This window comes from Archocentrus centrarchus, chromosome 6 (assembly GCF_007364275.1).
Source record: "Archocentrus centrarchus isolate MPI-CPG fArcCen1 chromosome 6, fArcCen1, whole genome shotgun sequence".
NCBI lineage: Eukaryota > Metazoa > Chordata > Actinopteri > Cichliformes > Cichlidae > Archocentrus > Archocentrus centrarchus.
In genome coordinates this window covers 26119394-26145553 of record NC_044351.1, presented here as the reverse complement: position 1 = coordinate 26145553, position 26160 = coordinate 26119394, and the positions used below count along the sequence as shown (strand labels likewise).

The window sequence follows — 26160 nt, the reverse complement described above, 5'->3', positions numbered from 1 at the left end:
TTCCAGCTCCCTTTGGCATCCTACCATTAATATTCATACTCCATGTTGTCACCCTGTGCCTGTTGCCGTGGCTTGTCATGTAGTGTATGTCTGTTCTCGTTAGCATGCATAGCAAACGTGTGAATTAATGGACAGGCTGTGTGTACGCGTGTGTATACGCCTGCCAGTCTTTCTATCTCATTAAGACCTTTTTGGTTTTGTGGAAGAGAGCGGTAAAAAGTACATGTGTATTTGTGTTTGCATGTGTTTTTGTCTGTCTATCCCACTTCTTTCCATCTGTCTGTATATCCCCTAGTCTGTGCATCTACGTGTGTGTATATGTGTGAGTGGTGCTTTAGGGAAGGAAGGTTTTCATGCTTCATCGGGCCTCTATTTGCCTGTCCTGTAATAACTTGTTCGCTCCATTGCTTGCCACTATCAGACCCCCCCATAACACTCAGTCAGAGCTTACTGTGGGTGGCAAGAAGAGTAGAGGGGAGGTGGGTTAAAGTTAATGGATGACTCCAGCATCTGGAAACCATCTACAGATGAAAAGAAAGAAGAAGACAGTACAAGGACAGATGGGAAGGACAGGAAGGTTGAAGGGGAAGTGAAAGAAAGATGAACTGATACACTGAGTAGCTATAGTAAAGGAAAGGTTAAATTTTGGCTGTAAAATAATGAATATTAGTGCTGAGTAGGATTGCTTTAATCATTACGAAGAATGCTTTAATATACCAATGAATGGTACAGGGCAAGTAAGAGAGTAAGAGAGCTGTCGTTAATGTCTAAAACAATTTCAATTTTTCACAAATATTTAGCAGCATTGTTTTTCAAAACCATACAAGTATTTTAAGAGTTACAGTTATGTCTGACAGTTTCTGCAACTGTAATGCAATCTTGCTGCTGATGAGGGAAAAGGCAAGAGCCACAAGAAGTGGGACAGAAAGGTAGTCACTCTATCAGAGTCGTGAAGGACTCTCAGGTATGCTTGCTAAAAAAAAAAAGGTTTTGGGCTATGAATCACTGTTGACTCTATATCTCAGAGAATCAGACTCAGTTATAGCCGCAGCAACAAAGAGATGCCACTCATGCTTCTTTTTGTAACATGTTGCAAAAGAAGCTCACACGTGGGAGCTTCAACTCTTCGTTTTTAAAGAAAAGCTTTCAGTGGAGCAGTGTGGTTGTTGAAGGGCTATCTTTTTTTTTTTCCTGGAGGGAAAAAGAAGAATGGGGAGGGTGAGAGGTTGCTCAAGATTGTTGAGAGGCTTTGACTACAAGCCCATCCCACCAGAACCTGACGGGCATGGTCTCCATGGCAACTGTTCTTTGGGGCCATAAGGTGAGTTAGGAGAGAGCGAAGGGGTGGAGGCCAGCCTGCGAATGGACACAAACCGAACTCAGATACCTCACAGGCATAGCCACAAAACCTAGATCTGATGGAGATGAGTGATAAGGCTGCGGATATTCACTCGCATGTGCACGCGCAGGGATGGGATTTATTAATATTATTATAAAGTAACAGGTTGTGGACGTGAGATAACTCACTATTAGGGGTTAAATGTTGACCATTGAGAGAAACAAAAATTGTGAACATGAGAAGGTGATCTACGATTCATAACTCTGAACAGATATAAATGCAAATACATAGAAATATTTTTGTCAAATACCTCCAGCTTTGCTACAGTTACATTTACAATTAACTTCTAATTTAATGCGGATTTTTTTTTTTTTTTTTAGAAGTCAGATACAAGGGTCATCTCAAAGAGGAAACAAGAAAGGCTAAAAGGCAGTGTTTGATGCTGGGGAGGGTTAGGCTGAGGTGAGCAGCAAACAGCGCTATAATGAGGTCATTTGGATTAAAAAATGACAATTTTAGAGCCACACAATGAAGGAAAAACAAACAAACAAACAAACAAACAAACAAACAAACAAACAAAAAAAACCCCCAAAACAATTTAAACCTAAGCCCAATTACTGAGAGTCTGGCAGCAGCAAGTGTGTGTTTTTTTTTCTGTAACGGGACAAGTCTTCTAATAACTGGGTAACACAAAAGCGAGGACTGCTCAGTACAGCCCACGTGTTCTCTGTTCTCATTGTACACATTCTTTTCTGTGATGTTGTTTCTCCATTCTTGTTTCAGTATCTCTCAAATCTTTTGTTCTCTTCACCATTAATTTAAGTTTCACTGTCAGTCAGACTTATTTCAAGGCTCTTCAAAGCATTCAGATCTCCACGTGTCATCAGCTTTCCCTCCAAGAGTTTTTCGGCTTGATAAACGCACAGCAGTGATTAAAGTATGCATCTTTTTTCCCAGACTGCAAAAGCATTCGTGAAAAAAAAAAAAAAAAAAAAATTCAAAGTGCTACATAGGTGATTTAGGATTTTTTTAAGTCATTAATTTAAAAAAAATTAACATTTTTTAAAACACAGGAAATGATTTTTTTTTTTTTTTTTTAAGATTTCTTTCTTGCTCTTTCGATTTGAGAATTCATTTGTGGAGAAACTTGCGCTGGCTGACATGGCTAATCCATCACTGTGAACATTATCACGTTTTCTTTCACGGTCGCTGCGTGCTTTTCTTTGGAGAAGCATTTATGGAAACATTTGTGACTTGAGGGGGCATCTAGGAAATATGTTTCCTAATATAAATGTCTGGTATAATTAAGCCCCTTTTGGAAAAAAAGAAGGAAGGGTGGTAAGAAGAGGCATGTCCCCAGCTGGAAATGACTCATGCACTAGCATTTATGTGGTAGGCCCCTAATCATGCTACTTTTTTTTTTTTGGGAAGCCTAGATGAGTATCACTTTGCATTTCAGCAGCAGACTCTCATGTTTTTAATGTCATAGCATTCCTGAACGCTCTAATAAGTAAGCTGAAAAGCTGTCATGCTGTCAAAAATGATCAACAGTAACCAGTGTTGGAAAAGAAAAAAAATTGTTAAACTTTTAACAATACAAACCTGCCGTTAAGGTATATACAGTATCTGTCACAATATCCTTTCACAAAAGCTGGCAGTTAGACTGCTACTGCTTATTCAACTCTCTGAGGGGAGCTCTCCCCACATCTACACACTCCAGTAATCAAACAAGGGAATGGTTATTGCTACTTGTTTTAAGTTGGGTGAGCATGTTTCTGGTGTAGACGTCAATTTTATTGATCATATAAGTGGCAGCGAAGTCATTAATCATTCAGAGGCTGCCACTCACAGGTTCACCTGCTGAGCTACTCCTAAAGTGCCCTGGTAACTGTCAAGTCTACACCTGAGATCAAAGCAGGTTAAATGGCTGCTGCAGTGCAGCTTATAGTATCCATGGTTAAATAATGACACATAAAGGGGCTCTGTGTACATCTATATAGATGTTAGAGTCTGTGAAGAATAGCCAAAATATATTGTAAGCATTATGTGATATTTTTTTCTGCTTAAATAATAAGTTATACTTTGAACTGAGAGAGAGGGTACCTAATGTTCCCCTTTCTACATATGAAAGGTAATGTATTAAGCACCTGTCTTATATTTAAACAAAAACTGAGTGTGACATAAAGGTGGGACAAAGTAACATTCATTTTCTTCTGTGCATCCCACTCAGGTTGACAGCAGGGCTGGAGCCTATCCTGCTGTCTCCCCTCTATCTCCGGGCTAACAAACACCTATGGCTAATTTAGAATAACCGGTTAACAGAATAAGCATGTCTTTGGACTGTGGGAAGAAGCTGGAGTACCTGGTGAATTCCACACAGGCACTGGCAGAACATGCAGACTCCACATAGGGAGGTCCCAGCTGGCCAGCAGATCTGAATCCAGGAACGTCTCCCTATGAGATGACCAACGACAACATGCTGCCCTATATATAATGTATATTAAAAAAAAAAAATCAACATTTTTTATTAAAACATGCAGATGCCCTGAACTGATTTTGATGGCGGACAATGGCTAAAGCAAACCAGGAGCTAATCAACTGAGCTGACATTTTAAAATGAAAAAATAACACACACACACACAGGCACGCACGCACATACGCACGCACATAAATAATTCCTGCTTTTTTCTTTTTGTTAGGTATCTTTTTGTCAGTTGCACAGACAATGTAGATAAATCTTTTAGAAAATATTGGATACTGCAAAATAACTGCAACTGATAAATGGTATTGCAATACCAACATTATTTTGGGCAATGTATCGCAATGGTATTATACCATAATAAAGTTATTCTGTCATTCCCACCCCTAGTGACACAGACTACTTAAGACAGACTGAAAAAAGCAATTTTTATCCATTTGTAAATTCTGCGGCACTCACAACTGTGAAACAAACAGTGCACTTGAGAACTCCATGCTCACTATCCCAAACACTCATATGAATAAGCACACAGGGATTAAATTTATCTGGGTAATCTTGCTACTGAGAACAGCGGAGAAATGAGACTCTTTCTTTGACCTAAATCCCAGATGAAACAACTTGATTTGGTTCTAAGGTCACTGTTAGACAAACAGAGATGAAGGTCTGCAGAATTCCATCTAATTCCAGGCTAGAACAGACCAACTGGATTAATTTACTCATATTTACTGGCAATGGCATCACAAACAATCCAACCATTATTACATTTTGAGTTTGAGCATTACTTTCATCACATATAGTTGCACAATCTACACTAATTAATTAGATAAAAAAATAAAACCCATTAATGTGAGGCCCTTCTATGAGCACTCTGAGCACACAGTTTGTATTTTTGTTTCTATTTGTATGCAAAAAAAACCTACAGGCCATTCAATATTGAATTCCAAAATGATGAGCCAACTCCTAAATTGTTAAAGGTACTCACAAGAGTCCTAATTTATTTTGCTGGGCTATGCTACAAAAGTCGGAGCATAGAGTGAGGATAAGCATGCAGGGAAGTCAGACTATGATCTGCGTTCAGATAATGTGGGATAAAACCTGTAGTCATAGCATATATACATACAATCATGGATATACATGACATTTGCAGGCACAAACATGCACACGTAAGCAAATTATCATTGCCCTCATACACTTCCAGTCCTCCCTTGTGTACACTTCTGTTCTATTCTTCTGCTGGTTAAGAAACAGAACAAAACCCCTGATGCCCATTCCAGCATTTAATCCCCTCTCCTTTAACAATGAGCCTGGTCAGGCTAGTGGAAGCGTAAGAAGCTCCTGCGTGTTTTATCAAAGTCTAACAACAGAACAACACAGCCCATTGCTTAAGGATCTATGGCTCCTGTTCATATCTCTCTCTCTAGAGTGGAATCACTGGCCTCTGTTTGAGTGATAAGAAATGAAGCATTATGGTCAGTTATGCAGCTTGTGCACATGTACTCTAAATGTGATGGTTAGGGTTGAGGAAGCATGGAGTGATTGGGGGTTATTGCTTAAGGGAAGACTGGTCCCTGTGTGCTCTCTGAGATAAGTGCTTGACCCTTTATGTATGGGAAAGCAAGCTGGAGCGAGTATGTGAAGAAAGCAAGTCATGCACACTATGCAGTCTGAACAAATAATGAGGAGCTGTGCTGATGAAAGTGCGTGGAAAAAAAAAATCCCAACAGAAATTTGATTTGTCTCACTAGAATATGCGCTAAGTATGTCACCATCTCTGTGTGGTTTTTGCACAGTCCCTATCTATTATTGCATCTTGGTTTTTCTCGCCTCTCTCTCCTCTTTTCTCTCCCTGCACACCCATTTGCATCTTTTTGAATATCAAGCGAAGAGCACAGTTGGAAATAGCTGACTGACATCTTCTTTTAGACCAAAAGTGACTGAAAGCGACGGTCGATCAGTTGTGAAGATATGGTGAACGATGTTCTGTGGAACCTCCTCTGCTGTCTAATTACAGCTCGACAGCTTCATTTAAAAAAATAAATAAATAAAAAAAATAAAAACAAAATCAGAAAAAATGATTTGGCTTTAACACCTAGCTCCTTATAAAATAAATTATGCAGTCTATTATACAGTATATGTAAGCATGCACAAAAGCCCCATGGCTTATTGACTAAATGGAAGCAGGAGAACTCAGTATGAGTTTAACCTTTGTAAGCGGAAAGGAGATTTCGTTTAATATCTTTTGCTAATTCTTTCCCATACGCTCTTTCCATGTTTTCTGTCGATCTGCACTGACAGGATTCTTTCTATTGTTGCTCACTGAAGGACTCGTGAGTATTTCGTTTGATTCTTTCTCCCTAATATGGCTGTTTCCCAGCTCATATCACATTATTCACTTTACTTCTTTAGGCCTGCTAATCTTTTACACACCTCATTCTCAGCAAGCGCCTCAAGCGACTTAAGACATTCACATTAATCCACATCAACAACTGCCAGCCTCATATGTTAATACACACAGCAGCATAATTTCCAGCGTTATCGATCCCTATCTGTGCACTCACACATACACCGGTTTCATCCCTGTAATTAAGTGTTATGAAATTATGCATGTTCGTTCATGATCCCATCCATCAGCACTTGGCTCAGGCACGCATGCACGTATTCCACAACATATCAATGCAATCTCTCTCCCAAACAACCGCAGCTGAGGCAGACCACACATCAAGCTGTCGCACACTGTACGACAGAGTCTATGTTATGCGCATCTAATTAATAATGCAGCTTTAAGCTTTGCATCATCCATAGCCTCAGGGAGTCATATGATACGGTTAGGCAGGGTGATCATGAAGCATCTTGTGGATTGCTTGTGTGTTGAGGCACTACTTGCACGGATCCAAACATGACTACAGCTGTGCCCCAATTCCATACTACATGCTAAAGCCACATGCAGTGCTTATATACTTGTCTGCTTGTCCACTAAAAATAATTTCAAATGTGTACTAGCAGGTGTCAATCAGTGTGATACTTTGGAATACTAATGCCAGTTAACAAAGCAAATGTGTTTTCCTGAATATTTTGTACTGTATTTTTCACATCTCCCTCAAGCTGTCTAATTTCATTCAGCCTTTTCCAACAATAATTAGCCTAATTTGCATTTTGCATGTGCATTTTGCATCACCATGGTACGATTTGAGTGAGAAAAGAAACAATAAAACACAACATACAAATCAAATTAAGGCCAGTATGTAGTCAGGTATGCAGAACTTCCATCATTAAAAATGACTGGGTGTGATATGAATTTAAAAAAAGATGAATTACCAACATATATTTGGTTCTGCATGGAAAATACATCCTGCTAGTTAGAAGATGTTTGTTTCCAGACACTCTTATGAGGAAAAGAAAAAACTTAGAAACGAAAGAAAAAAAGAAGTCAAAAATATCATAGGCCTGAGATATTTCTATGCTAACACTGCTAAAAAGTTTCCCAGAAGACTGGCAAAGCTGAAAGAAACTGCTTTGAGAAACTAGTCTAGCAATGATCACTCGAAAACCGTCCCTCAGGAATGCACTCAGTTGGTCTAAACATTGACATCTATTGTGCATAGTATACAAGGAAATTGCCCACAGCACACTGCATGGAAAGCAAAAGGTGTATAAAGTGTTTCATAATTAAAGAAGCGAATAACTACACATTACTGCCCTGTGAGATCCTCTTTAGAGGCATTAAGAGTTCAAGAGTTCCACCAGTACAAATGTGTGCTGTTTTTAACCTGATATAAACCTTTTAAAGGTAGCTATTTTTCCAAATGCAACAATCCTGTGGTTTGGAGGAAGATAAATAGCTGTACAACTTCTTTATAGTTAGTTCTTCAGATATGGTTATATGAAGATTTACCTGGGCTAGTTTTGGAACAGACACATCATGATGGCAGTGATGTGCAAATTTCCCAGGGATAAGCAGCCACTTGTAGGTTGTTTATGTTCAGTTCTTATCCAACATGATAACTTTGTAAAATGCGATACTGCAACTCAATCTACAGACAAATGACGTGACTACTTACTCAAAATCCCGATATTCCTAGTGCATCACAGCATCCACAGATGCATACTTGCCCTTAAGTTAACATACACCACGTACAAGTCAGAAGCGCAGCTACACAAAACCATCACAGAACCATCTGACAAGATGTTGTTTGAATCTGTACAGGCAATTTAAAAATATATATATATGGCAGGTGATTTGAGTGACCATCTGTCAGTCTACCTCTACCAGGGCCTAACTTCAGTCAGTTAGATCAATGGGATGATGAGTTTACCTTGAGGAAAAAAAAAAAAACAAGGTGCTGTCTGAAAAGCTACATTTTTTGTTTTGTTTTGTAAGTGTTACGTGTAGAGCCAGACTGATTTAGGATTTTTAAGAGCAATACTGATATTTAGCGATTTAAAGATCTGAAGTATTGACCAATATTTTTTTCTGACACTCATAATATAAAGATTTCTCAAACATTTGTTAAGTGCCGTTTTATTGAATGCTAACTAAGATGACAATGCAAATTAAAAAAAAAAATCATGTATGACACAACAATTTATGGGTTACTCATTTAGGCTGTACAAGACTGCTCAGATCAGCTGGCTGTTTGTGGCATACCAAACATGTGCTGCCAATAGGGAAGCTACATAGTGCCCTCTGGTGGACAAACTATACAACATCAACACTCATAATATGTCCAAAGGGTGTTTCTCTCATTTCTTCCTTACTTTTGAATTTTTCATTTATTGACTGTTATAAATGCCGATATCAATAGGTTGGCAAACAGCTAGTATCGGCCCCTGCCGATATATCGGTCAGACTGTAGTTATAAGATTGGTGGACTAGAAGAGAAGATGAGAGTTTATCACTGAGTGGATGCTGGTTCGAATCCTTGGACTGGCATCACTGTGTCCAGCTTGTGACTAGTTACTCTGACCCCATGGGTCTCATCTTCTGACCCATCCCAAAAGTAATAACCTGTAAATATTGTACTAACTCAGAAAATCATATATGTATACACAGATTTGCATGCATATTTGTCCAACAGACACACTTATCCTCACTTTCTGTATATTTCAAGAAATGCTGCTTAGAAGAAGGACCAAAGGTGAAGCACAACGCAAAAATCTGTCACTATAGTTTACTATATCTGTTGCTCCTTTTCTCTCCCTGCAGTTTTCTATGGCTCTGCCCTTTGGGTGGCCTTATGGCAATATAAAACAATGAGAGCAACACAGAGAAAAAAATGTGTGAGAGAGAGGAAAAAAATATGAGCAGGGTGTTAGGATGATCAAAACATAAAAACACAGCGGGAACAGAGAAGCATTATCATCTTGAGCATTCAATTTAAGCCCTGTGCATGTGAACAAAGTGACCACAGACTGCCAGAGGATGTAAGAGCAGAGAACAGAGGCAGTTGGAGAAAGCCTGTGATGGGTGGAATCAAAACACTGGGCAGAAAGAGGTGAAATTGTAAAAAGACGTGATGAGAAAAGGGTGGAGATGGGAGGCAAATGCACAAGATTGAGAAAAAAAATTGATGGCACATGAGCAGAATGAGTCAGAAAAAATGGCTAGATAACAATAACAAAGAGAAAATGGTTCAGAATCTCAGTAATTACCATAAATGAGACTAATATTGCATACAGGGACTAATCCAAGCTCTCTGATTCAAATATGATCCCTTTCAAAATGTCATTCTCTCTCTCCTTCTCCCACTCTCGTGTCATTATTGAAACTCCATTTTATTACTATTTCCATCCTGTCCTGATTCTTTCTTTTTTCCTAATCTGCTTTGTTTCCCTCCCTCCTCACCACTCTTGTTCATCTTCAATCAGCTCACCTGTTTCGCTTTCCCCTGCGCCTCTCTCTGTTCTGCTTTTACCTTTCCTTCCTGCACCTGTCTCTCAGGCTTCTGTCTGCTTATTCCCCTTTCTGCAGACATCTTGTTTCCTACTTGCTTTCTCATCTTTTCCTCCACAGTTCCTTTCTTAACACTCCCTGATGTTTTTTCTTTATCTGCTAGGACCCACGGGCCCTTTCCCCATTTACTGTTTCCACCTCCCCCTGCTTCTCTGTCCTTCCGCTTGATTCCTTGTCTCTTCATACAATGAATCCAGAGGGTTTTATCCTTTTTTTCAATGGCTTTGCCACTCTCCCAAATCCCTCATCTCCATCAGCTCCCCTCCCGCACTGTATCATTCTCTCCTTCCCTATGCTTTCCTTCTCTCTTCCGCTTCATCGTCTTCACACTTTCTGTTTTTTTTCTCCATGCCACATTCTTCCCCCTTGCCTCCCCTCACCATCCTCTCACATTTCTATTTCTCACACTTTCTGACATGCAATCCCTCTTTTCTCTCTCCAGGGCACTTAAGCCCCTGCCCTTTCATTTCGCATTTCCCCAACAAATGCATCCAAGCCAAACATGCGTATGAGCGCTTACACCACTGCATCCTTGCCCATATCACCACCCAAACACACATCTGCATCCTATCACACCTTTGTAATTGCTGAGGCTCTGTGTCATTTCAGCACTGCCTTAAGTGCAACCATATCACGAGACAATGCACTTTTACAGTGCTGGCAGAAAATGCATTTACAGGAAATAACCCAGCCCATTAATTACAGTGAGAGCTGCCTGGCACCAATTCGTCACTCAATAATGCCTCGTCTGTGTACTCGTGATAGCTGCAAACCGGATAATGCTGCCACTTAGTAATTAACATTTGATCCGTTACTGTCTCACTAACCAAAATAATAAATGCACATCATAGAATCATGGTAAGCTATTAAGAGTGCTCAGCACTGGAAGATGTTTTAGTAATCTATGTCCTAAATAATTAATGGCAACCTGACAGCTGGTGGGGGGGACAGTGTAGTGGAATTTTGATAACCAGCAATGACAAGAGTGCTGTTTGCTCCCAATTTATGGTTCATTTCAAGCTATTTATTCACCTTTACCTAGGCCTTTTTAGCCTTACAAAACTGCGAGGATTCCCTGATGATTTGTCCCCACAGACTAAAGCTATAATGTTACAAGAGGCTCTGCTACTTATGGATGGGTGCTTTAGACATGCGTGGAAAAATATGGTTGTTCCGGGGAAATTAAATTGAGCTCTAGGCACACAACCAACTCTAAATTTTTCCAAAGATTCATCAAAGTTATATCCAAATGAATTAAATCCTATTCAGTGTGCCTCTTTGCTAAAGTCTTATCCTTTTCTTCATTTTAAATTCAAACTAATGCAGTTCTAAAATGCTAAAAGAGCATTTTTACTTGGCCACAAAGGATGAACAGAGAAAAGTGTAAAGTGTAGAGAACATTTCTAAGCGAAACCAAAAACAAGAAGTGATTATATTTTTCTTTCAAGTTCCCTTTGCTGCACAGTGAACTTATTAGGGACTTCATTAATAATATCTAAAGTTTTGCAAAGAAGTAGTGAAATTATCTGTCACCACTTTACAGCTACTGAGGACTTCAGAATAATGACAAATGAGCATTCACTATTTAGCATTAGTTCAGCCTCAACACCTCTTGGACTTTTTCTTTGATGCCATATTGTACAAGACAGACCCTGTGAGCCTCACTGAAGTTTGCCAACTAGGCAGGTACATTTTCTAAAGAGGAAAAAAAAAAGCTAGTGTACTGTGAAAGGTACTGTAAATTACTTAAAAGATTCATATGCAGAGATGGAGAGAAAAAGAGCAGGCCTTATTCAAGCACCGCATACTTTACATTATGCTGTCAGCCAGTCTTTGAGTGTTAGGGGCCATACAGGAAGGGGGCACTTCTTTCAAGCCAAGTGTTACTAAAGCAGTGAAATGTGGCAGTTGGGGCCAGGTTTAACTCACTGTAATGCAAATGCGATGCTCATTGAAGCATAAATCAGAGAGCAAATGAGCTTGTTTATTGTCCCTTTTGAGTATTTTAGATTTTATGGTGTCTTTTAAGTATTCTTTTAGTATCTGGCCACTGTCCACTATTCTATGTTTTTGGCCAATGTGTGTACTGCACATCAGAGATCAATCCAGCTCTACCAGGGACTGGAGACTTGACTCATCAACCCACATTGCTTTTAAAGAAGTATAACAACCTCAGTGGTAAAATAAGCTATTTGGGATATAATTAGCAACCACACAAAAATCCAAATCCCAAGTGACCCATCCCATGCAGTCAGACAATAGATGCATAGACAAGAACAAGCTTGGTGTAATAAGATTCAAATTACAGACCTACCACTCCTCAGCAAATCCATCAAAGACTAAAACTTTTACAACAGGACAGACTCTGACAGCTTGGTGGAAATTTCACAAGATAGCAAACTGCACACTTTTACTATCAATTTTCATCCCCTCGTGGAATAACCCAGATTTTCTACTAAACAAAATCTGAATCTTTGCCTCTTAGATTGAAGAGACACACAAATCCTACACATCTTTCAGAATAATATGCTGACCTAATTTTCTAACTTACCAGATTAAATTCTTAAGTTTAAGATCAACACAAATATTAGACATTTTGATCTCTGCCTACTGAGCCCAGATTCTGTCAAAACCACTCCTCAAACAAACAAAACCCCCCAGAAATCTCCCATCTAAGATATCCAAATTTACACTAGGAAATTATCACCAAGTAACTTGCACCAAGATTTAGCCATCAATCCCTATGCCAACTTCTGCACTAAAATCTGTAAAAACGCTGCATAACTGACAACCAGGACAACCATTAGCCCATACTTCACAAGTTAATCCACAGAGTCCATCTCTCTTGAAAATAATGGTAACCATCAGCAGGCTACTTTACATGCACACACAACATTCCTGACCATTAATTAAAACATGGACATCAGGTGAGAAAAGAGACTTATATTCTTTATAACGGCCAATTTGTAACAATTCTTCTGATTTCAAATAAGCAGCTTTTGTTTAGATATCTGCCCTGTGAGCTAGGATAGTGCACAGCGCTCCGCCTGCCCCCTGCAACTCTAAATATAAAGATGTCCACGAGAATGTGACTCTTCAGCTCCCTTAATTCAAGTCTCTGTACACATTTTCTCGTTTCTTATCAAATTCTAGTTAGTCTTAGAGACTGAATAATTTATCAGTTGGCTGAAATTATTGGCTGATATTATCTATCTGCCAATCTCTCTGTACCAGCATTTATAACAGCTGATAAATTAAATTTTGAAAAGCAAAGACAAGATGGGAGAAACACCCTTCAAACATGCCATGAGTAGTCTATCAGAGGGCACTCTGCAACTTCCCTGTTGGCTACACATGTGTTTGGAATGCCGCAAACATCTGAGCTGATCTAAGCAGAGTCAGGCAGAGCACAAATGAGTAAATAATACACATAATAAAGGTTAGTTAAATCTGTTTATGTTTTATTTTTTTCTGAAAGAGAAAAAAATAATATATCGGAATAATATCGGTATTGGTATTGGTCTTAAAAATCCTATGGCGCCATGTTCATTACTTAAAAAATAAATAAATAAGCTTAGTACGTTAGGGTGTGGCTGTCTTGTAATTGATATTTTGCTGCTGTATGAGCACGCAGTGGCTATGACCAAAATGAACAATTTGAGTATTCAAAACAGAAGTTCACAAACTAATAGGAGATAACACAGAAGCTAATAGAGCTCCATGTGTGTTATGGTCTATGTTCCTGACATCTACCTCCTCAGTACCTGGCAATTTACTCCAATTACTGACAATCTACCTCTTTTCCTGGCCTCTCGCATCCTATTATCCCCTTTCTCTGCCTTCTAAGGGACACAACAGTTAATCTAGGTAAATCATTTGGTATGTTATCAATAAGTCCTTGGAAATGCCCTTTAGTGGATCACAGTAATTCCAAGGATTAATAAAAGCCAACAAACAGCCAACAACAGTCACTTGGACACTTTACCTACACTGCCATCACTTTATCCATACAGTCAGATACATTTTATTTATTACACTCACCCATATAATGCATACCGTGTATGCTGTGTACCTTACCGGCTACAAATGTATATAATATTTTGATATCTTTATATAGTGTTTGACGTGTGTGTATATGTGTGTATATGTAAATATATATATATATATATATATTTATGTATATAGTGCTTATGTATATGTGTATAGTTTTTTGCTATTTTATTTTATTCTATTGAATTTTAGTTTTAGTTTTTAGTTTAGTTATTTGTTCTTACTCATCCTTTTCATTTTTTCTCTGTATTGAGCTGCTGTAATGCACAAATTTCCCCGTCGTGGGATCATTAAAGTTTTATCTTATCTTATCTTATCTTATCAAAAAAACAGCACATGAATATATATTAATTTTAATTTTCATATGTAATATCTTTTTCATTTAAGATAAAATAAAATGCCCTAAAAACACACAGAACCTCACGTGCTGTCCTGTCTTAATTTATGTAGCGTTCCGACACATTCACCACTGTCTGACTGTTTTTCAGACCTTTTGGTTCGTTGGATTTCAACATTAGCTGAAAAAGTACAGCTCCACCAAACAGCAGAGCTTTTGTTCAGAGTGAAATTCCTCCACTAGTCACTGGTTGCAGGTCATCACTTGACCGGCATCACCATGGTGACTGAATAAGGATAGGTTTAGGAGGAAAAGGTTGCTAATTTACAGCAGCCTGAACAGCGACGCTTGACTGGTCCTGATTCAAGGACAAGCATGATTCATGCAGACCTCGGTCCCGGGAGTGACCCCCACCCCACCCCCCCGTGCAGTCATAGCCAATGGCAATGAGGCCCTTAAACAACAGAAGCTTAGGACAGACAGCTAGCCTTGGTAAGGGGGTGGGGTGTGGGTGCTGGTGGATGGATACCAAAAAGATGAAACAAAAGCACATATATTCTCAGTTAAAAAAAATGAAAGCACATATTTTCTTAAAGTACAATGCACACAACAATCGTGCCCATAAACACAAACTACTTTATTCATTCCTACAGAACAACGCTACTACAATGCAACATGCAGACAACATTTCGAATAAGGAAATAGCAAGCTACACCCCCTCAGTTCAACACTGCCAGCAACAGCTAACAGCACCTTGCCAACTGCTTGGCTTTCCTTTCTTGCAGTCCAAGAGCTGAGAGTCTCTCAGTACTGCTTTGTGATCACTTTAGACTACCAAAAGCAAAAAAAAACACCTAAAACTTTTCCAGAGCTGAAAACCATGGGCGGTGACATGTGCAACCTCTCCTATTTGTGCCTGTCAAGTGTGCGTTGGCTCTGATGAACTGGCACTATTACATTCCACTCCCACACATCAGTCTACTGCCATTATATTCCCCTACACTTTTTCATGCTCCCTCCCACACCTTTCTATCTCCGCCAACTCTCCACTGCTGCTGATGAAGGGCATGAACAGACCAACATCTCAGCGTCACATACGTCTCTACCAAAGAAAAAAAAACTGCTCATGGATTAATGTGTCATTTTAATCTACAGCACCTATATTATTTGGGGCCAAAGTCTGGCAGCAATCAATGGGGGTGGATGTGGCTGTTTGAGAAGCTATTAGCAAGCTAAAAGGATACCAATAGTGAACAGAGGCTTGGGGACTTTTAATCACTCTGCCATTCTTTGTTCTTTCTCTATCAGACTGCCACTATATATTAATGTCTAGTTTACAGGTACTGTTATTGGAGAGGCTGGAGTTACTGTCAGAACACAGTCACTGTATATACAGCCCTGTTTGAATTACTGGTGTTTATTGGCCCAGTAAATGGCAAGGCTGTGAAGACAGGTTGTTGAATACACAGTGCTTATGCAAAATAGCAGATGCAGTGCTAGTGGATCTATCTAGAAGTTCTTACACAGCCTTAGGAGGATATAACAAATAGAAAGCTGCAGATTACTCTCTGTGGGAGGGGAGCATCCCTGGAGTTTAAAATGAGGGATTTGAGTTCTCAGAGAGCGCGCTCACTACACAAGCTAGAAAGGTTAAAACTGCTTATTGTACTGTCGGTGTGGATTGAAAAGGGTTTTGTGGATATGTGCCTGTGGTGACCAAAATGAAGCTTGTTGGCATATTAATGCTTTAGCTGGACAGGCGTTTTTGCAATACGCCAAATTCCCCGGACAAGCACTGTGGAAAAAAAGCTATTCTCACTGAGAGGCTTATCGAAACGTACAAAAAAAAAAAAAATCTGGCAGATTTAATTAAGCACAGTCGAGCTGTCTAAAAAAGTTGTGGATCTGTTTAATTTTTCCAGGTCTTGGATCATGTTTAATGGGTGGGATAATTTTCATCAAACCAGTCAGGGTCAAGGGTGATGCCAGCTGCCAGTGTTGTGGCAGTGTACTCATGTAGCAGATTAATGTTACACTGTCAACTCAATGCCCAATATCTCACTCTGACTGACAGCTCTCTGGGGACCTGCAAGCCAATGATTCCTCCTAAGGAGACATGAGTAAAGACCATAATAATGAAAAAAAAAAGTATATCAGTATAGTTCTGTTTTCATGTCCTCACACAAGCTGTGCAGTGTTTTTAATGAGACATAGATTACAGGGGTCTGTACTGTACACAACAAAATAAGCATACCATTCAACACACTAAGGCAGTGTGACCTACACTTGGATGTAACGCCCTAATTTAAACAATGATGCAAGAGAACCTTATGTCAAAAAATTCTACAAATAGTTCAGTTTACAATGCACATGTAATTGGCTTTATGTTCCAAACGATGTCAGTGATGTAATGTATGATGTCATCTGAATGTCAACATCTGATTAGTTTTGGTATTCAGACCTGATGTCACCCCTTTTGTCAAAGAAGGAGCTCAATTACTGTTGCGAGGCTTTCAAAGTGTTTGTGAATCATAGGCTGTGCAGTTTAAAGATTTATTATTTGCCCAATTATTGCCCAGATATTAAAACAAATGGAGTCTGGGGGAGAGCTGGCAGTGAGAGCATAAATCTTATTCATGCAAATTTGAAAGCTTATGCTAAACTTAATGCAGGATTTTAGAGCTTTGCTACTGCGCGCTTCACACAGTTTGTTTTTTTGTGTATAAAAACACAACAAAAAACGCAACTCTTTGATGGCTGTGACTCTACAAAGCATGCCTTATCTTCAAAAACGCACAAAGGCAGCTAAGAGGTTTTTGAAGCCCTCAAATCATCCCCTGGCCCCTCTGTTCCTACCTTTACATCATTTCCCCTCACTGTTTCTCCCTTCTAAACTTTAATTAAAAAAGGACAAGATGAATCATCTTTGAGAAGGAGGAGGTGTGAGTTTTAATCACTATCACGCTTTTCAACAGTCTCCACGCCATCTGATACTCTGTCTGCTTGTGTTAATTAACGTGTAATGCCGCTGATGTGAGCAGTTCAACTGCTTTTCTCAAAAACCTCAAAGGGGATTCTCCATTTTTTAAAACAGGTCAGCTGCTATAGTTGAAGCTGTGCTCATCACTTTTGTTACGAGTCCTTTAACTTGTCAGTGCCATGACCTTCAGAAAGGTTTATGTGGTGTTACAGCATTATTTTTCACACTACGCATGCAGAACAACCAGTGTCTGATACACTGTGGCTCTACTTGTGCATCTGGTTGCGACTGCGTGCGTTTATGCACTCATGCACATGCTTCTTTGAATATGCAGAGTGGCTCTCTTGTTCTCAGCAAGGGCTCCCCCAACATCTGGACCTGTATGTCCCGTATGCCCTGCAGCAGTGTTTCAATAAAAGTTTGTTTCAGGAGCAAACGTGTGCTCCTTCACTGCCCTCTTGATCCTCTGCTACAAGAAGACTAGAAGACCAGGGTGAGCAACGAGAAGCTCAGCTGTGGAAAACTAGCTTTCAAGTCATTTCTTCTTCCAGAGTTCCACCAGTCGGCCTCGGGGCTCGACGTGATAGATGCTGCTCTCATCCTTTCAAGCTTATCGCTACCCCTCACTCACTTTTATCCAAATCCCTTCCTTTCTCTGCCAAATCACCTGTCTCTCTTTGCTTACCTCCATCTTCCTGCCCATTGCTATTCATTGCTTCCTGCAACTCCATTTCTGGTTCACTATATTATGTTTATGTGGTCCCCATTTCCATTTCTTTATCTCCGCTATCCATTACAGTAGACCCATCCCACTCCTTCTATCTCGCTGTGTGATGATTGCACCAATGCATTTATGGGAGATTGTGTATTGTCTGCCACTTTGCCACCTTTCTGCTATTTCAAAAATCAATTACCTATCCAATAAAACATTAAACAGTAAAAGCAGATCAGTGCTCTGCTCTGTTAGTGCCTAACGGTGCTACATTGTTTAAAACCACTCAGATGACAAATAAAAACACTGGAGGCATAACAAAGCCAAGAGGATGATGCTGCTTTTGTAGATTTCATTGTCTGACCCCTCCAGGGCAGGATAACCAAATCCTAGCAGGTAAATGCCATCATGATCTGTCCACTGGCAGACTGGAGAGGTGATCTCTCCCTACACAAATACAGGAATCAAATGCCGAGACACTGAAGCAAGTAATTATGAGTAAGGAGAAAGTGTAGTTGAACAGTGGAGGTGAGGAAGAGGATGGAGTAAAGAGGGAGATGGTATGGGCGGATGGCTGAGGGCAGATACTGTACAGCTTATCAGTCACCTCCAGGTCTTTGCTTATTATAAAGAGAGGCAAAGTCAGAGCAGAATGTAAGGTGAGAGTGAGTGCTTGGTCCAGGCAATCCTCATTTTGTGGGGACCTAAATGTGTTTACACAGTCAAAATATGGGGCGGTGGCTTCCTTATAGAAACTAAAAGCATGTCCTTATAACATAAATAGTTTAACTTTAAAAATAAATACATAAAAAAAATAGGTTAGACAAGCAGCAGTTATGGTTAAGGGTGGAGTAAGTCTGCAGGAAATTAATACATGTTAATGAAATGCCCCTAAAGTCACGGATATGACTGTGTGTGTGTGTGTGTGTGTGTGTGTGTGTGTGTGTGTGTGTGTGTGTGTGTGTGTGTGTGTGTGTGTGTGAGAGCAAACGTGAAAGGGATGCAAATAGTTAAACTGCAGTGATACCTTCACTCCTGCCGAAACAGTGTGTGATCATAAAAATAAATAAATAAAAACAAAGAAAAGGAAAGGGAAAGGCAACTGCTCTTCCTCAATCTTTTTTGGGGCCAACAGAAGAAAGAGCTCGCTACCTTTTAGCACTTGTACTTTATGCGGTGCTACACAAGACTCTCCATACATACAAATACTACCATAAAACCTGCACCGGAAAGAAGTCTTGAGGGAATACAAGAATACATCCAAAACAGATTCAGGTTAGAAGTTGATGCACAGACATTTCTGTGAAATCGAAAACTTGTAAACTAGATTGTTGAAAATACAAGCATTTTTTTTATAAGGAAAGGATAAAACTTGGTACTCCATCACCTGCAGACAGTTTAGAGGTAGATGCATTCTGAGAAACCATTGCAACCATTGCAGCCAATTTAATAAAACTGTTTCTAGGCAGAACACTGGAGCTAAATAATTGAACTCAGGACCATCAAAATTCCCAGTCATGAACCACTTGTTAGATCTTCACTGAGCCCATACTGATGGAAAAGATTGCTGTAAAAGATGGATGCTTTCTAATACATTTAGAAGGGGAAAAAAATCATCTAGTATTAGGTTTTCTGTTTGATCACTGCAACTCTCCATACAGTATGCAATATGGAAAATGCTTTCTGAGGTCTAATGCCTCAGATGCTAAAACTAGAAGCAGCTGCACTCTTCCACCAAGCCCTGGAGTCGGTATTGCTCACTTGTCAACAAGGAAATGGAGTGCAGTGGACACAGATATCGATCAATATTTCTGCATCACAATACAGTACTGTTCAGCATTCTGCGCCGCTGCATTGAGTTGTGGAGGACAGGCTTGTAATTATAGATAGACTCCCTTCTCGCTCTGTCACTTTCATAACACAAGCAAGAAGAAATAATAGTAATATGTTCATCAATTCAGCTTTACAACACTGGGGGAAAAAGTTGACTAATTCCAGCTTATTATTTTGAAGAGAAAAGTAATAAATTTACAAGAAACTTAGAAAATTATGCAGATTAATTAGCTTCAGCAGTTATGGCCTGTACTTTGTCAGTAGTGGCAACTGAGCAAAAGCTGGACAAAACTTTTTGACGTCTCCTATGTGACTGCTGCAGGGCTCCTCTCCTGTTTAGCAGACATGTTTTGCCTCTTGAGTTTCAATCAAGTTTCTGCTGAGCTTGCCTGACTCAGTACTGGTAATAAGATTACTGTCTAGTGGGCTATAGACGCTGATAGTTTTCAACTTTCCACTTAGCCTGTTTTTGTTTTTGCTAGTTTTGACAGCACTGTGTTCTTAAAGTATAAATCAATGTGACAACAGCCTCTTCGCAGGACAGTGATACACAGATTTTCATTTTTAAACAGGAAAGAACACCTGACAGGATTCCACATTGGGTTTCCGATAGTTATAAGAGCATCAGAGTTGGACTGCTGGCAGAAATCACAGGCTTGCCAGTGGAGGAACAAGTGAAGTGTTGACAGTAGCTGGCTGTTGTGCCAGGAGAATAAAAATGCCAGATATAAGTGCCACCTGACAGCGATTAAGACATTCTGTACCAGAAGGCATCAGACTCACTATCGGGGATCATCCTGCTGGTATCTGAATTACACTGCAAGTCAGCCCAATGTCATCAAACATTAAACTAATGATGCCATGGTGTGAGTCTCTGCGTTAAATAAAGGTATAGTGAGGATTTTTTTTTTTTTTTTTCCAGTGTTGTGAGAATAACATCACAGCAGCTTATGTCTTCTTTGGCAGAAAGCTTAATCTAGCAGTGGCTTTGTTGTATCTTTATGAATCACAGACTGCAGAAGATGTCTCCTACGTGATGCCTCCAGAACCATCAAATTGTATGACATGCTGAATGACTGAATATTGCAACTTCCATATCAAGTTTAATAGTGCATCTACAAGCTTCCACGTGTTTGGAAATCTGCCAATATTTCAGATATAGTGGAAATGTGTTTGGATTTTGTCCTGAATGCAGAAAAAATTTATTAACATTAATAATTTTATTTTTTTTTTTCATGAAGGGGCAGCTTTAATGAGATTAGTTTTGGCAGAGTAAAACCATGAGCGAAAGGCTGAAAGAAGGTGTGTCTTACTCTCATATTAATGGTATTCTAAGATGTTTTCCAAGAAAGATATGCTTTTAGTGAGCCGAACAACTGGAGCAGAGAAGCACACACACAATTGTAATCATGTATGTGCCTATCTGTTAATGCGATGCCATGCATGCAGTCATGCGCTCTATTGAAATTGATACATAAATGTTAGTACATGCGGGCATGTGTCTGGAAGGTGGACATGGGGTGGCATCAACCTCCTCGATACATGATTAGCTCCTCCGGTCCAGCAAAGTGACTGGACAGCAGTTAATCTTACAATCTCCATCACCGCAGATGAAAGTAGAAATGTAAGTGCGTACATTTACTCGAGTAGTTTGCTGAAGTTTAATGTACTTGTAGTGTATTTAAGTACTTCCATTAAACATTAAAGAGTGACGCACAAAAACAAATCAGTCATTATGATCCAATAATATGTTTCTGAAAAGTGTCATTCCACATAATGAGGTAAATTTACCTCAGGTACTTTAAATACATTTTGAATATGCAACTTTGTGAACCATTAAGCTGCTTAAGTAGGATTAATTTTTAATTAAGTAAAAAAATCCAAATACTTTTTTCCCCACTTTGCAACAATTATCTGACACAAGATTAAGTTTAAATTCTTGTACAGCACCACTTTTCAGATAATAAATCTGCAATAGGACACAGGGCTTTTATCTCTGCGTCGCTCTAGAAGATTATTACATGCAGTCCAGAATTAGTCTTGGTAATTACAGCGTGTGTAAAACTGACTGCCATTTGTTAACTTGAGGTGATTTTTGGTATGACAATCCTTTTATTTAATTCATATGCAGTTCATATCTTTCAGGCAAACCTGGTACTTCCACTTCTTAGATACAGTTCTCAAGTTTGTACAATATAAGTAAAAAATGTTTTGTAAATCAACATGAAACGTCAATAAATCACATCATGTTTTAGACATATCATCCTTACACCTGAGTTTATTTCTTCACAATAGTACTATGTCACAGTTTTATTTGCAGCTGTTTAATGTGCTCACAGAAACAAATCAGGCTTTATGGTATTTTACCACTTGACACCTTTTTTTTTTTTTGGTTTTGAATTATGACAAAATGTGTCAGCAGGCTCCCGGGACCCTCGTAAAACAGTTTAAAATGTGTGTGTTAAGGCTTAATAAAAGGGATCTGCCTGTGTGTATGTTTGATTTGCAATGCCTTGGTTAAAAAAAAAAAAAAAGAAGCATTACCTGCTGTAGTCAAGCAAATCTCCTCATCACTGTTGTCCTGACAGTTGTTCTCGCCATTACATAAGAAGCTGCGGTCCACACAACGGCCATTTCGACACTTAAAACGAGCCTCTGAACACACCAAGGGGTTCCCCGCTGTGGTCGAATCAGAGCAGAGGTAAAAGGTCAATGTTAGCTCAAACAGAGTTACAGAGACAAGTTTTCAGCTCAGATTCTGCTGCTGGATCTGACAATTTGTTTAAAGTCATATTTGATTAATAGTCTGCGGTGGCATTTTAAGAGAAGATATGAAACAATCAAAACCTGTGAGCTAGTGAAGCATTCAATTGGAGGAGTTTGACAGAAATCAAGCTGAAATAAACGACAAAACCTTTTTCAAACATTCAAAGTCCTGCAGAGCACTACCACTCCTTTTCCAGCATGTTCTGGTTTTTGTCTTTGTTCTAGTCTCTGCAAAATGAGGCATAATTATCTTGTGAGAAGATCCAGACAATTACACAGTCGTGACGCAGTATGTGCTGGAGGCATAGAGCAAAGCTCCATTTAAATGGCTAGATTAGATTTGTGAGCATGGGGCCCTGCAGGCTAGAAACACTGCCACTGACAATGGTGAGTGATTGGCTCGAATCACATTCCCCACTGGGAAAGCAGCAAAGAGGTCATGTGACTACCAATTATACTCCAAAAAAACACCCTGTGTTGTCATTGCTGTAGTGTAAAACATGGACAACTAGCTTTAAACTGTTAAATAAATGCAAAAAAATAAATAAAATAATAATAATAATAAAATGGTACATAGCAATGAGTTACAAGCAATGCATAGAAATATTATGCCCTTCTCAACACTATTGTAAGCAAATCTACTAAATACTGTATTTGAGCATTACTGAGAGAAAGCAACACTGCAGAAATTGGATTCATTATAGAATGACCTTTTTCTTCTCAAAGTAGGGACGTAACTAAAATTCCACCAGGGATGGCTGTGCAGGATTCTGGCTGCCATGTGGCCACTGAAGCTTATTTTAACAAAACAATATTTCCACCAAATATGCCACAGCACGTTTCAAAAGCCTCCCAAAAATGGATCTCCACTCTTCTCCACTACAAATTCATGGATTAACAGCTTTTATCAAAGCTTCACAGAGCAAATCTCTCTGGGCAGTAAGGTCAGCTTGGTATTTCATAACCTTACTTTACCATAGCAGAGACATACCAAAGACAGCATTTAGGGCCACTAGGTGAATATGAAGGACTTCAGGAACCCAGAAATGTGTTAAAAATGATATTCAGAAAGAATCAAACTTTTGACAACATAAATTTGCGGATTGGGAGTCTGGTCTGATGATAATAGAGTGCAACTGTCACAGAAATTGTGTGGATCGGGAAGCTAATTATTCTTTCTGGTTCTTTTATAGTGGCTTCTGTAAAAATACTTTAAAGTAAATAAGGCACCTGTACGGTGGGATTAATCCTGGGAAAACAGTACAACTCTCCACCAGTTTTCCTCCTTTTCTCACGTGTCTTTTACCCACAAAAGGCTATTTTGAAGTGAGAAGATGATTATAGCTTGTTTTGTGAGTACTGGCGACACATATTGTCAGGCACTTTAGGAAAAAAAAAGTGAAGTGAGATCTTGCAAAGTTATATAACTGAAAGTCTGAATAAACCGTGGGCTGGTATACCAGATTTAGTGACAAGGTTTTCAAAACTTGTCAAGTGCTTGTAAAAAGTTGGACAGAGCACACAAAAAAGCACAGCTTCTGAAACACAGTGTGGTTTGTTGCAGCCACGTGGTGGAATCCTGCCTGTAAGAATAGCTACTTCATACTTTCAAAAATATCAGCAATACTTAAGAAACTAAATGCAGAGGTAAATCAAACACACATGCTCACTAACCAATTAATAGTTAGATGATGATGCTCTATGTGCTGAAACTCTAACTTCCAAAGATGGAGAGTGTGGTTTCACTTTAATTTAATGCAGTTTTTTTTCATCTTTTTGTTGATAACAGAATACAATTTTAAAATATAAGACAGAACAAGAAGTGGCAATAAGAAAGGATGGCATGTGGCAGATGAACTGAGCAGGTATGGGAATCATTGGACAATGTTTATTTTTGTTTTTCTGAAAGTAAATTAATTAAATTAAGGAAGCTGTCTTTTATCTCACACAAATTTGCACCTCTAAACTTTAGCAAAAGTATTTTGTAGTTCATTGCAGAAACATATTTGCAGTTCAAAGCGGTAGCCCATAAGATTAGTCGTACTCTCATAATGTTGCTGAAAAACTGTATTAAAACTGCAGTAATTATAAAGGAACTGTTTGACAGAGAGATATTTATAATGATATATACTTTAATTTTAGTGAGGATCAATCTCTAAGAGCAATGGAGCCTGCATTTCTTGTTTTAACCTGTTTGAAATTTACAGTCTCCAAGCACAACCTAAGATAACCCATCAGGTTACATCAGGGTAAATTTCTCAGATTTGACAAAGCTCCTCCAGAGGAGACATTATGCTGAAGACATTACACAACATATTTTACAGGCGGACTAGTACATGATGATTAAATGACTTAATGTATGAACTGTGTTGGACTGATGCTTCAATACTTTGTTCAGATTTGATATAGATTTATGTCTGTTAAGTATGTGAACAATAATTCCTTGAACAGCTGTCTTCTGGTGGACATGTCATGATCTGGCCATGGATCCATGGATCCGGGTGTCACGTGAGACTCACTGCAGTTTTCCTCGTCACTCTCGTCGGGACAGTCGTTGAAGCCGTTGCAGCGGAAGCGTCCAATGATGCAGTGGACCCCGTTAGCGCAGGTGAAGAACGTAGGAGGACACTTTGACTTGACCTTAGCTAAGGACATGAGGGTTGGAGGAAGTGGTAAAAAAAAAAAAAAAAAAAGAACAATGAATTAGTGTGTGCATGATGGGGAGATGGTGTGGCAATTTTCAAACATCATGTTTTATGATAGCATTTGCCTTGGCTGTGATGAACAAGGTAAGGGAGGAACCTTCACTCCGGTACAGTGCATGAACTATAGTTAGGTCCATGCATTTTTGTGACAGTGACACAATCCTGCCTTTCTACACCACCATGATACATTTAAAATGAACTCATTTGAAGTGCAGACTCTCATCTTGAATTCAAAGGGCTGAACAAAAATATTACATAAACCACTGATGACTTACAGCTGTTTTCAGGGGCACAAATGTATTTGGGCCACAAAGTGGCATGGTTAGCACTGCTGCCTCACAGGAAGAAGGTTCTGGGTTTGAATCCACCATCAGGCTGGGACCTTTCTGTGTGGACTCTGTATGTTCTCCCCATGTCTGTGTGGATTCTCACCGGGTACTCCGGCTTCCTCCCACAGTCCAAAGACATGCAGTTAGTGGGGTTAGGTTAATTGGTGATTCTAAATTGTCCATAGGTGTAAATGTGAGTTTGAATGGTTGTCTGTTTCTCTGTGTTAGCCCTGCAACAGACTGGTGACCTGTCCAGGGTGTAACTTACTTCTCACCCTATGGCATCTGATGGGTGGAAATGTATTTGGATAATGTACTTAAAAACTGCTTAATGGACAAGTGTGGGACATGACAGTAGGGGTGGCCAAATCATCAGTTTGGTACATTCTGAGAAACAATACACCCATGAGCTCAGCAACATAACATGGTGAATCTCAATCTACTGTAAATCTGGAAAACACAGTGGAGGCAATGTGATGGATGGTTCCCAATGGCAATGAATGGCTGGTGGGTCACAAGTGCTTACTGGTGATTTCACAGAAGATAAAAGCATTTGATAAAATTCCAACGTGTTTAGGGCCAGTAGATTTTTAAGGTATATAAAAAAAAAAAAAAAAGAATATTCTTAACTGGCCAAGTCAATCACCTGATTTCACTTGCTAAAAAGAGGTCTATTACCA

The 26160-nt window shown here is 39.3% G+C and overlaps 1 protein-coding gene across 1 annotated transcript in view; it reads right to left on the bottom strand.

Annotated features, from left to right (window-relative positions):
- The window catches only part of ldlrad3 (low density lipoprotein receptor class A domain containing 3), an 88860-nt gene that overhangs the window by 17820 nt on the left and 44880 nt on the right, over window positions 1–26160 (bottom strand). The window contains exons 3-4 of the mRNA XM_030730556.1: window positions 24966–25091; window positions 22225–22359 (exon numbers count right to left, since the gene is read on the bottom strand). Of these exons, the coding sequence (XP_030586416.1) occupies window positions 22225–22359; window positions 24966–25091 (261 nt within the window). The remainder of the gene's footprint in view (window positions 1–22224; window positions 22360–24965; window positions 25092–26160) is intronic.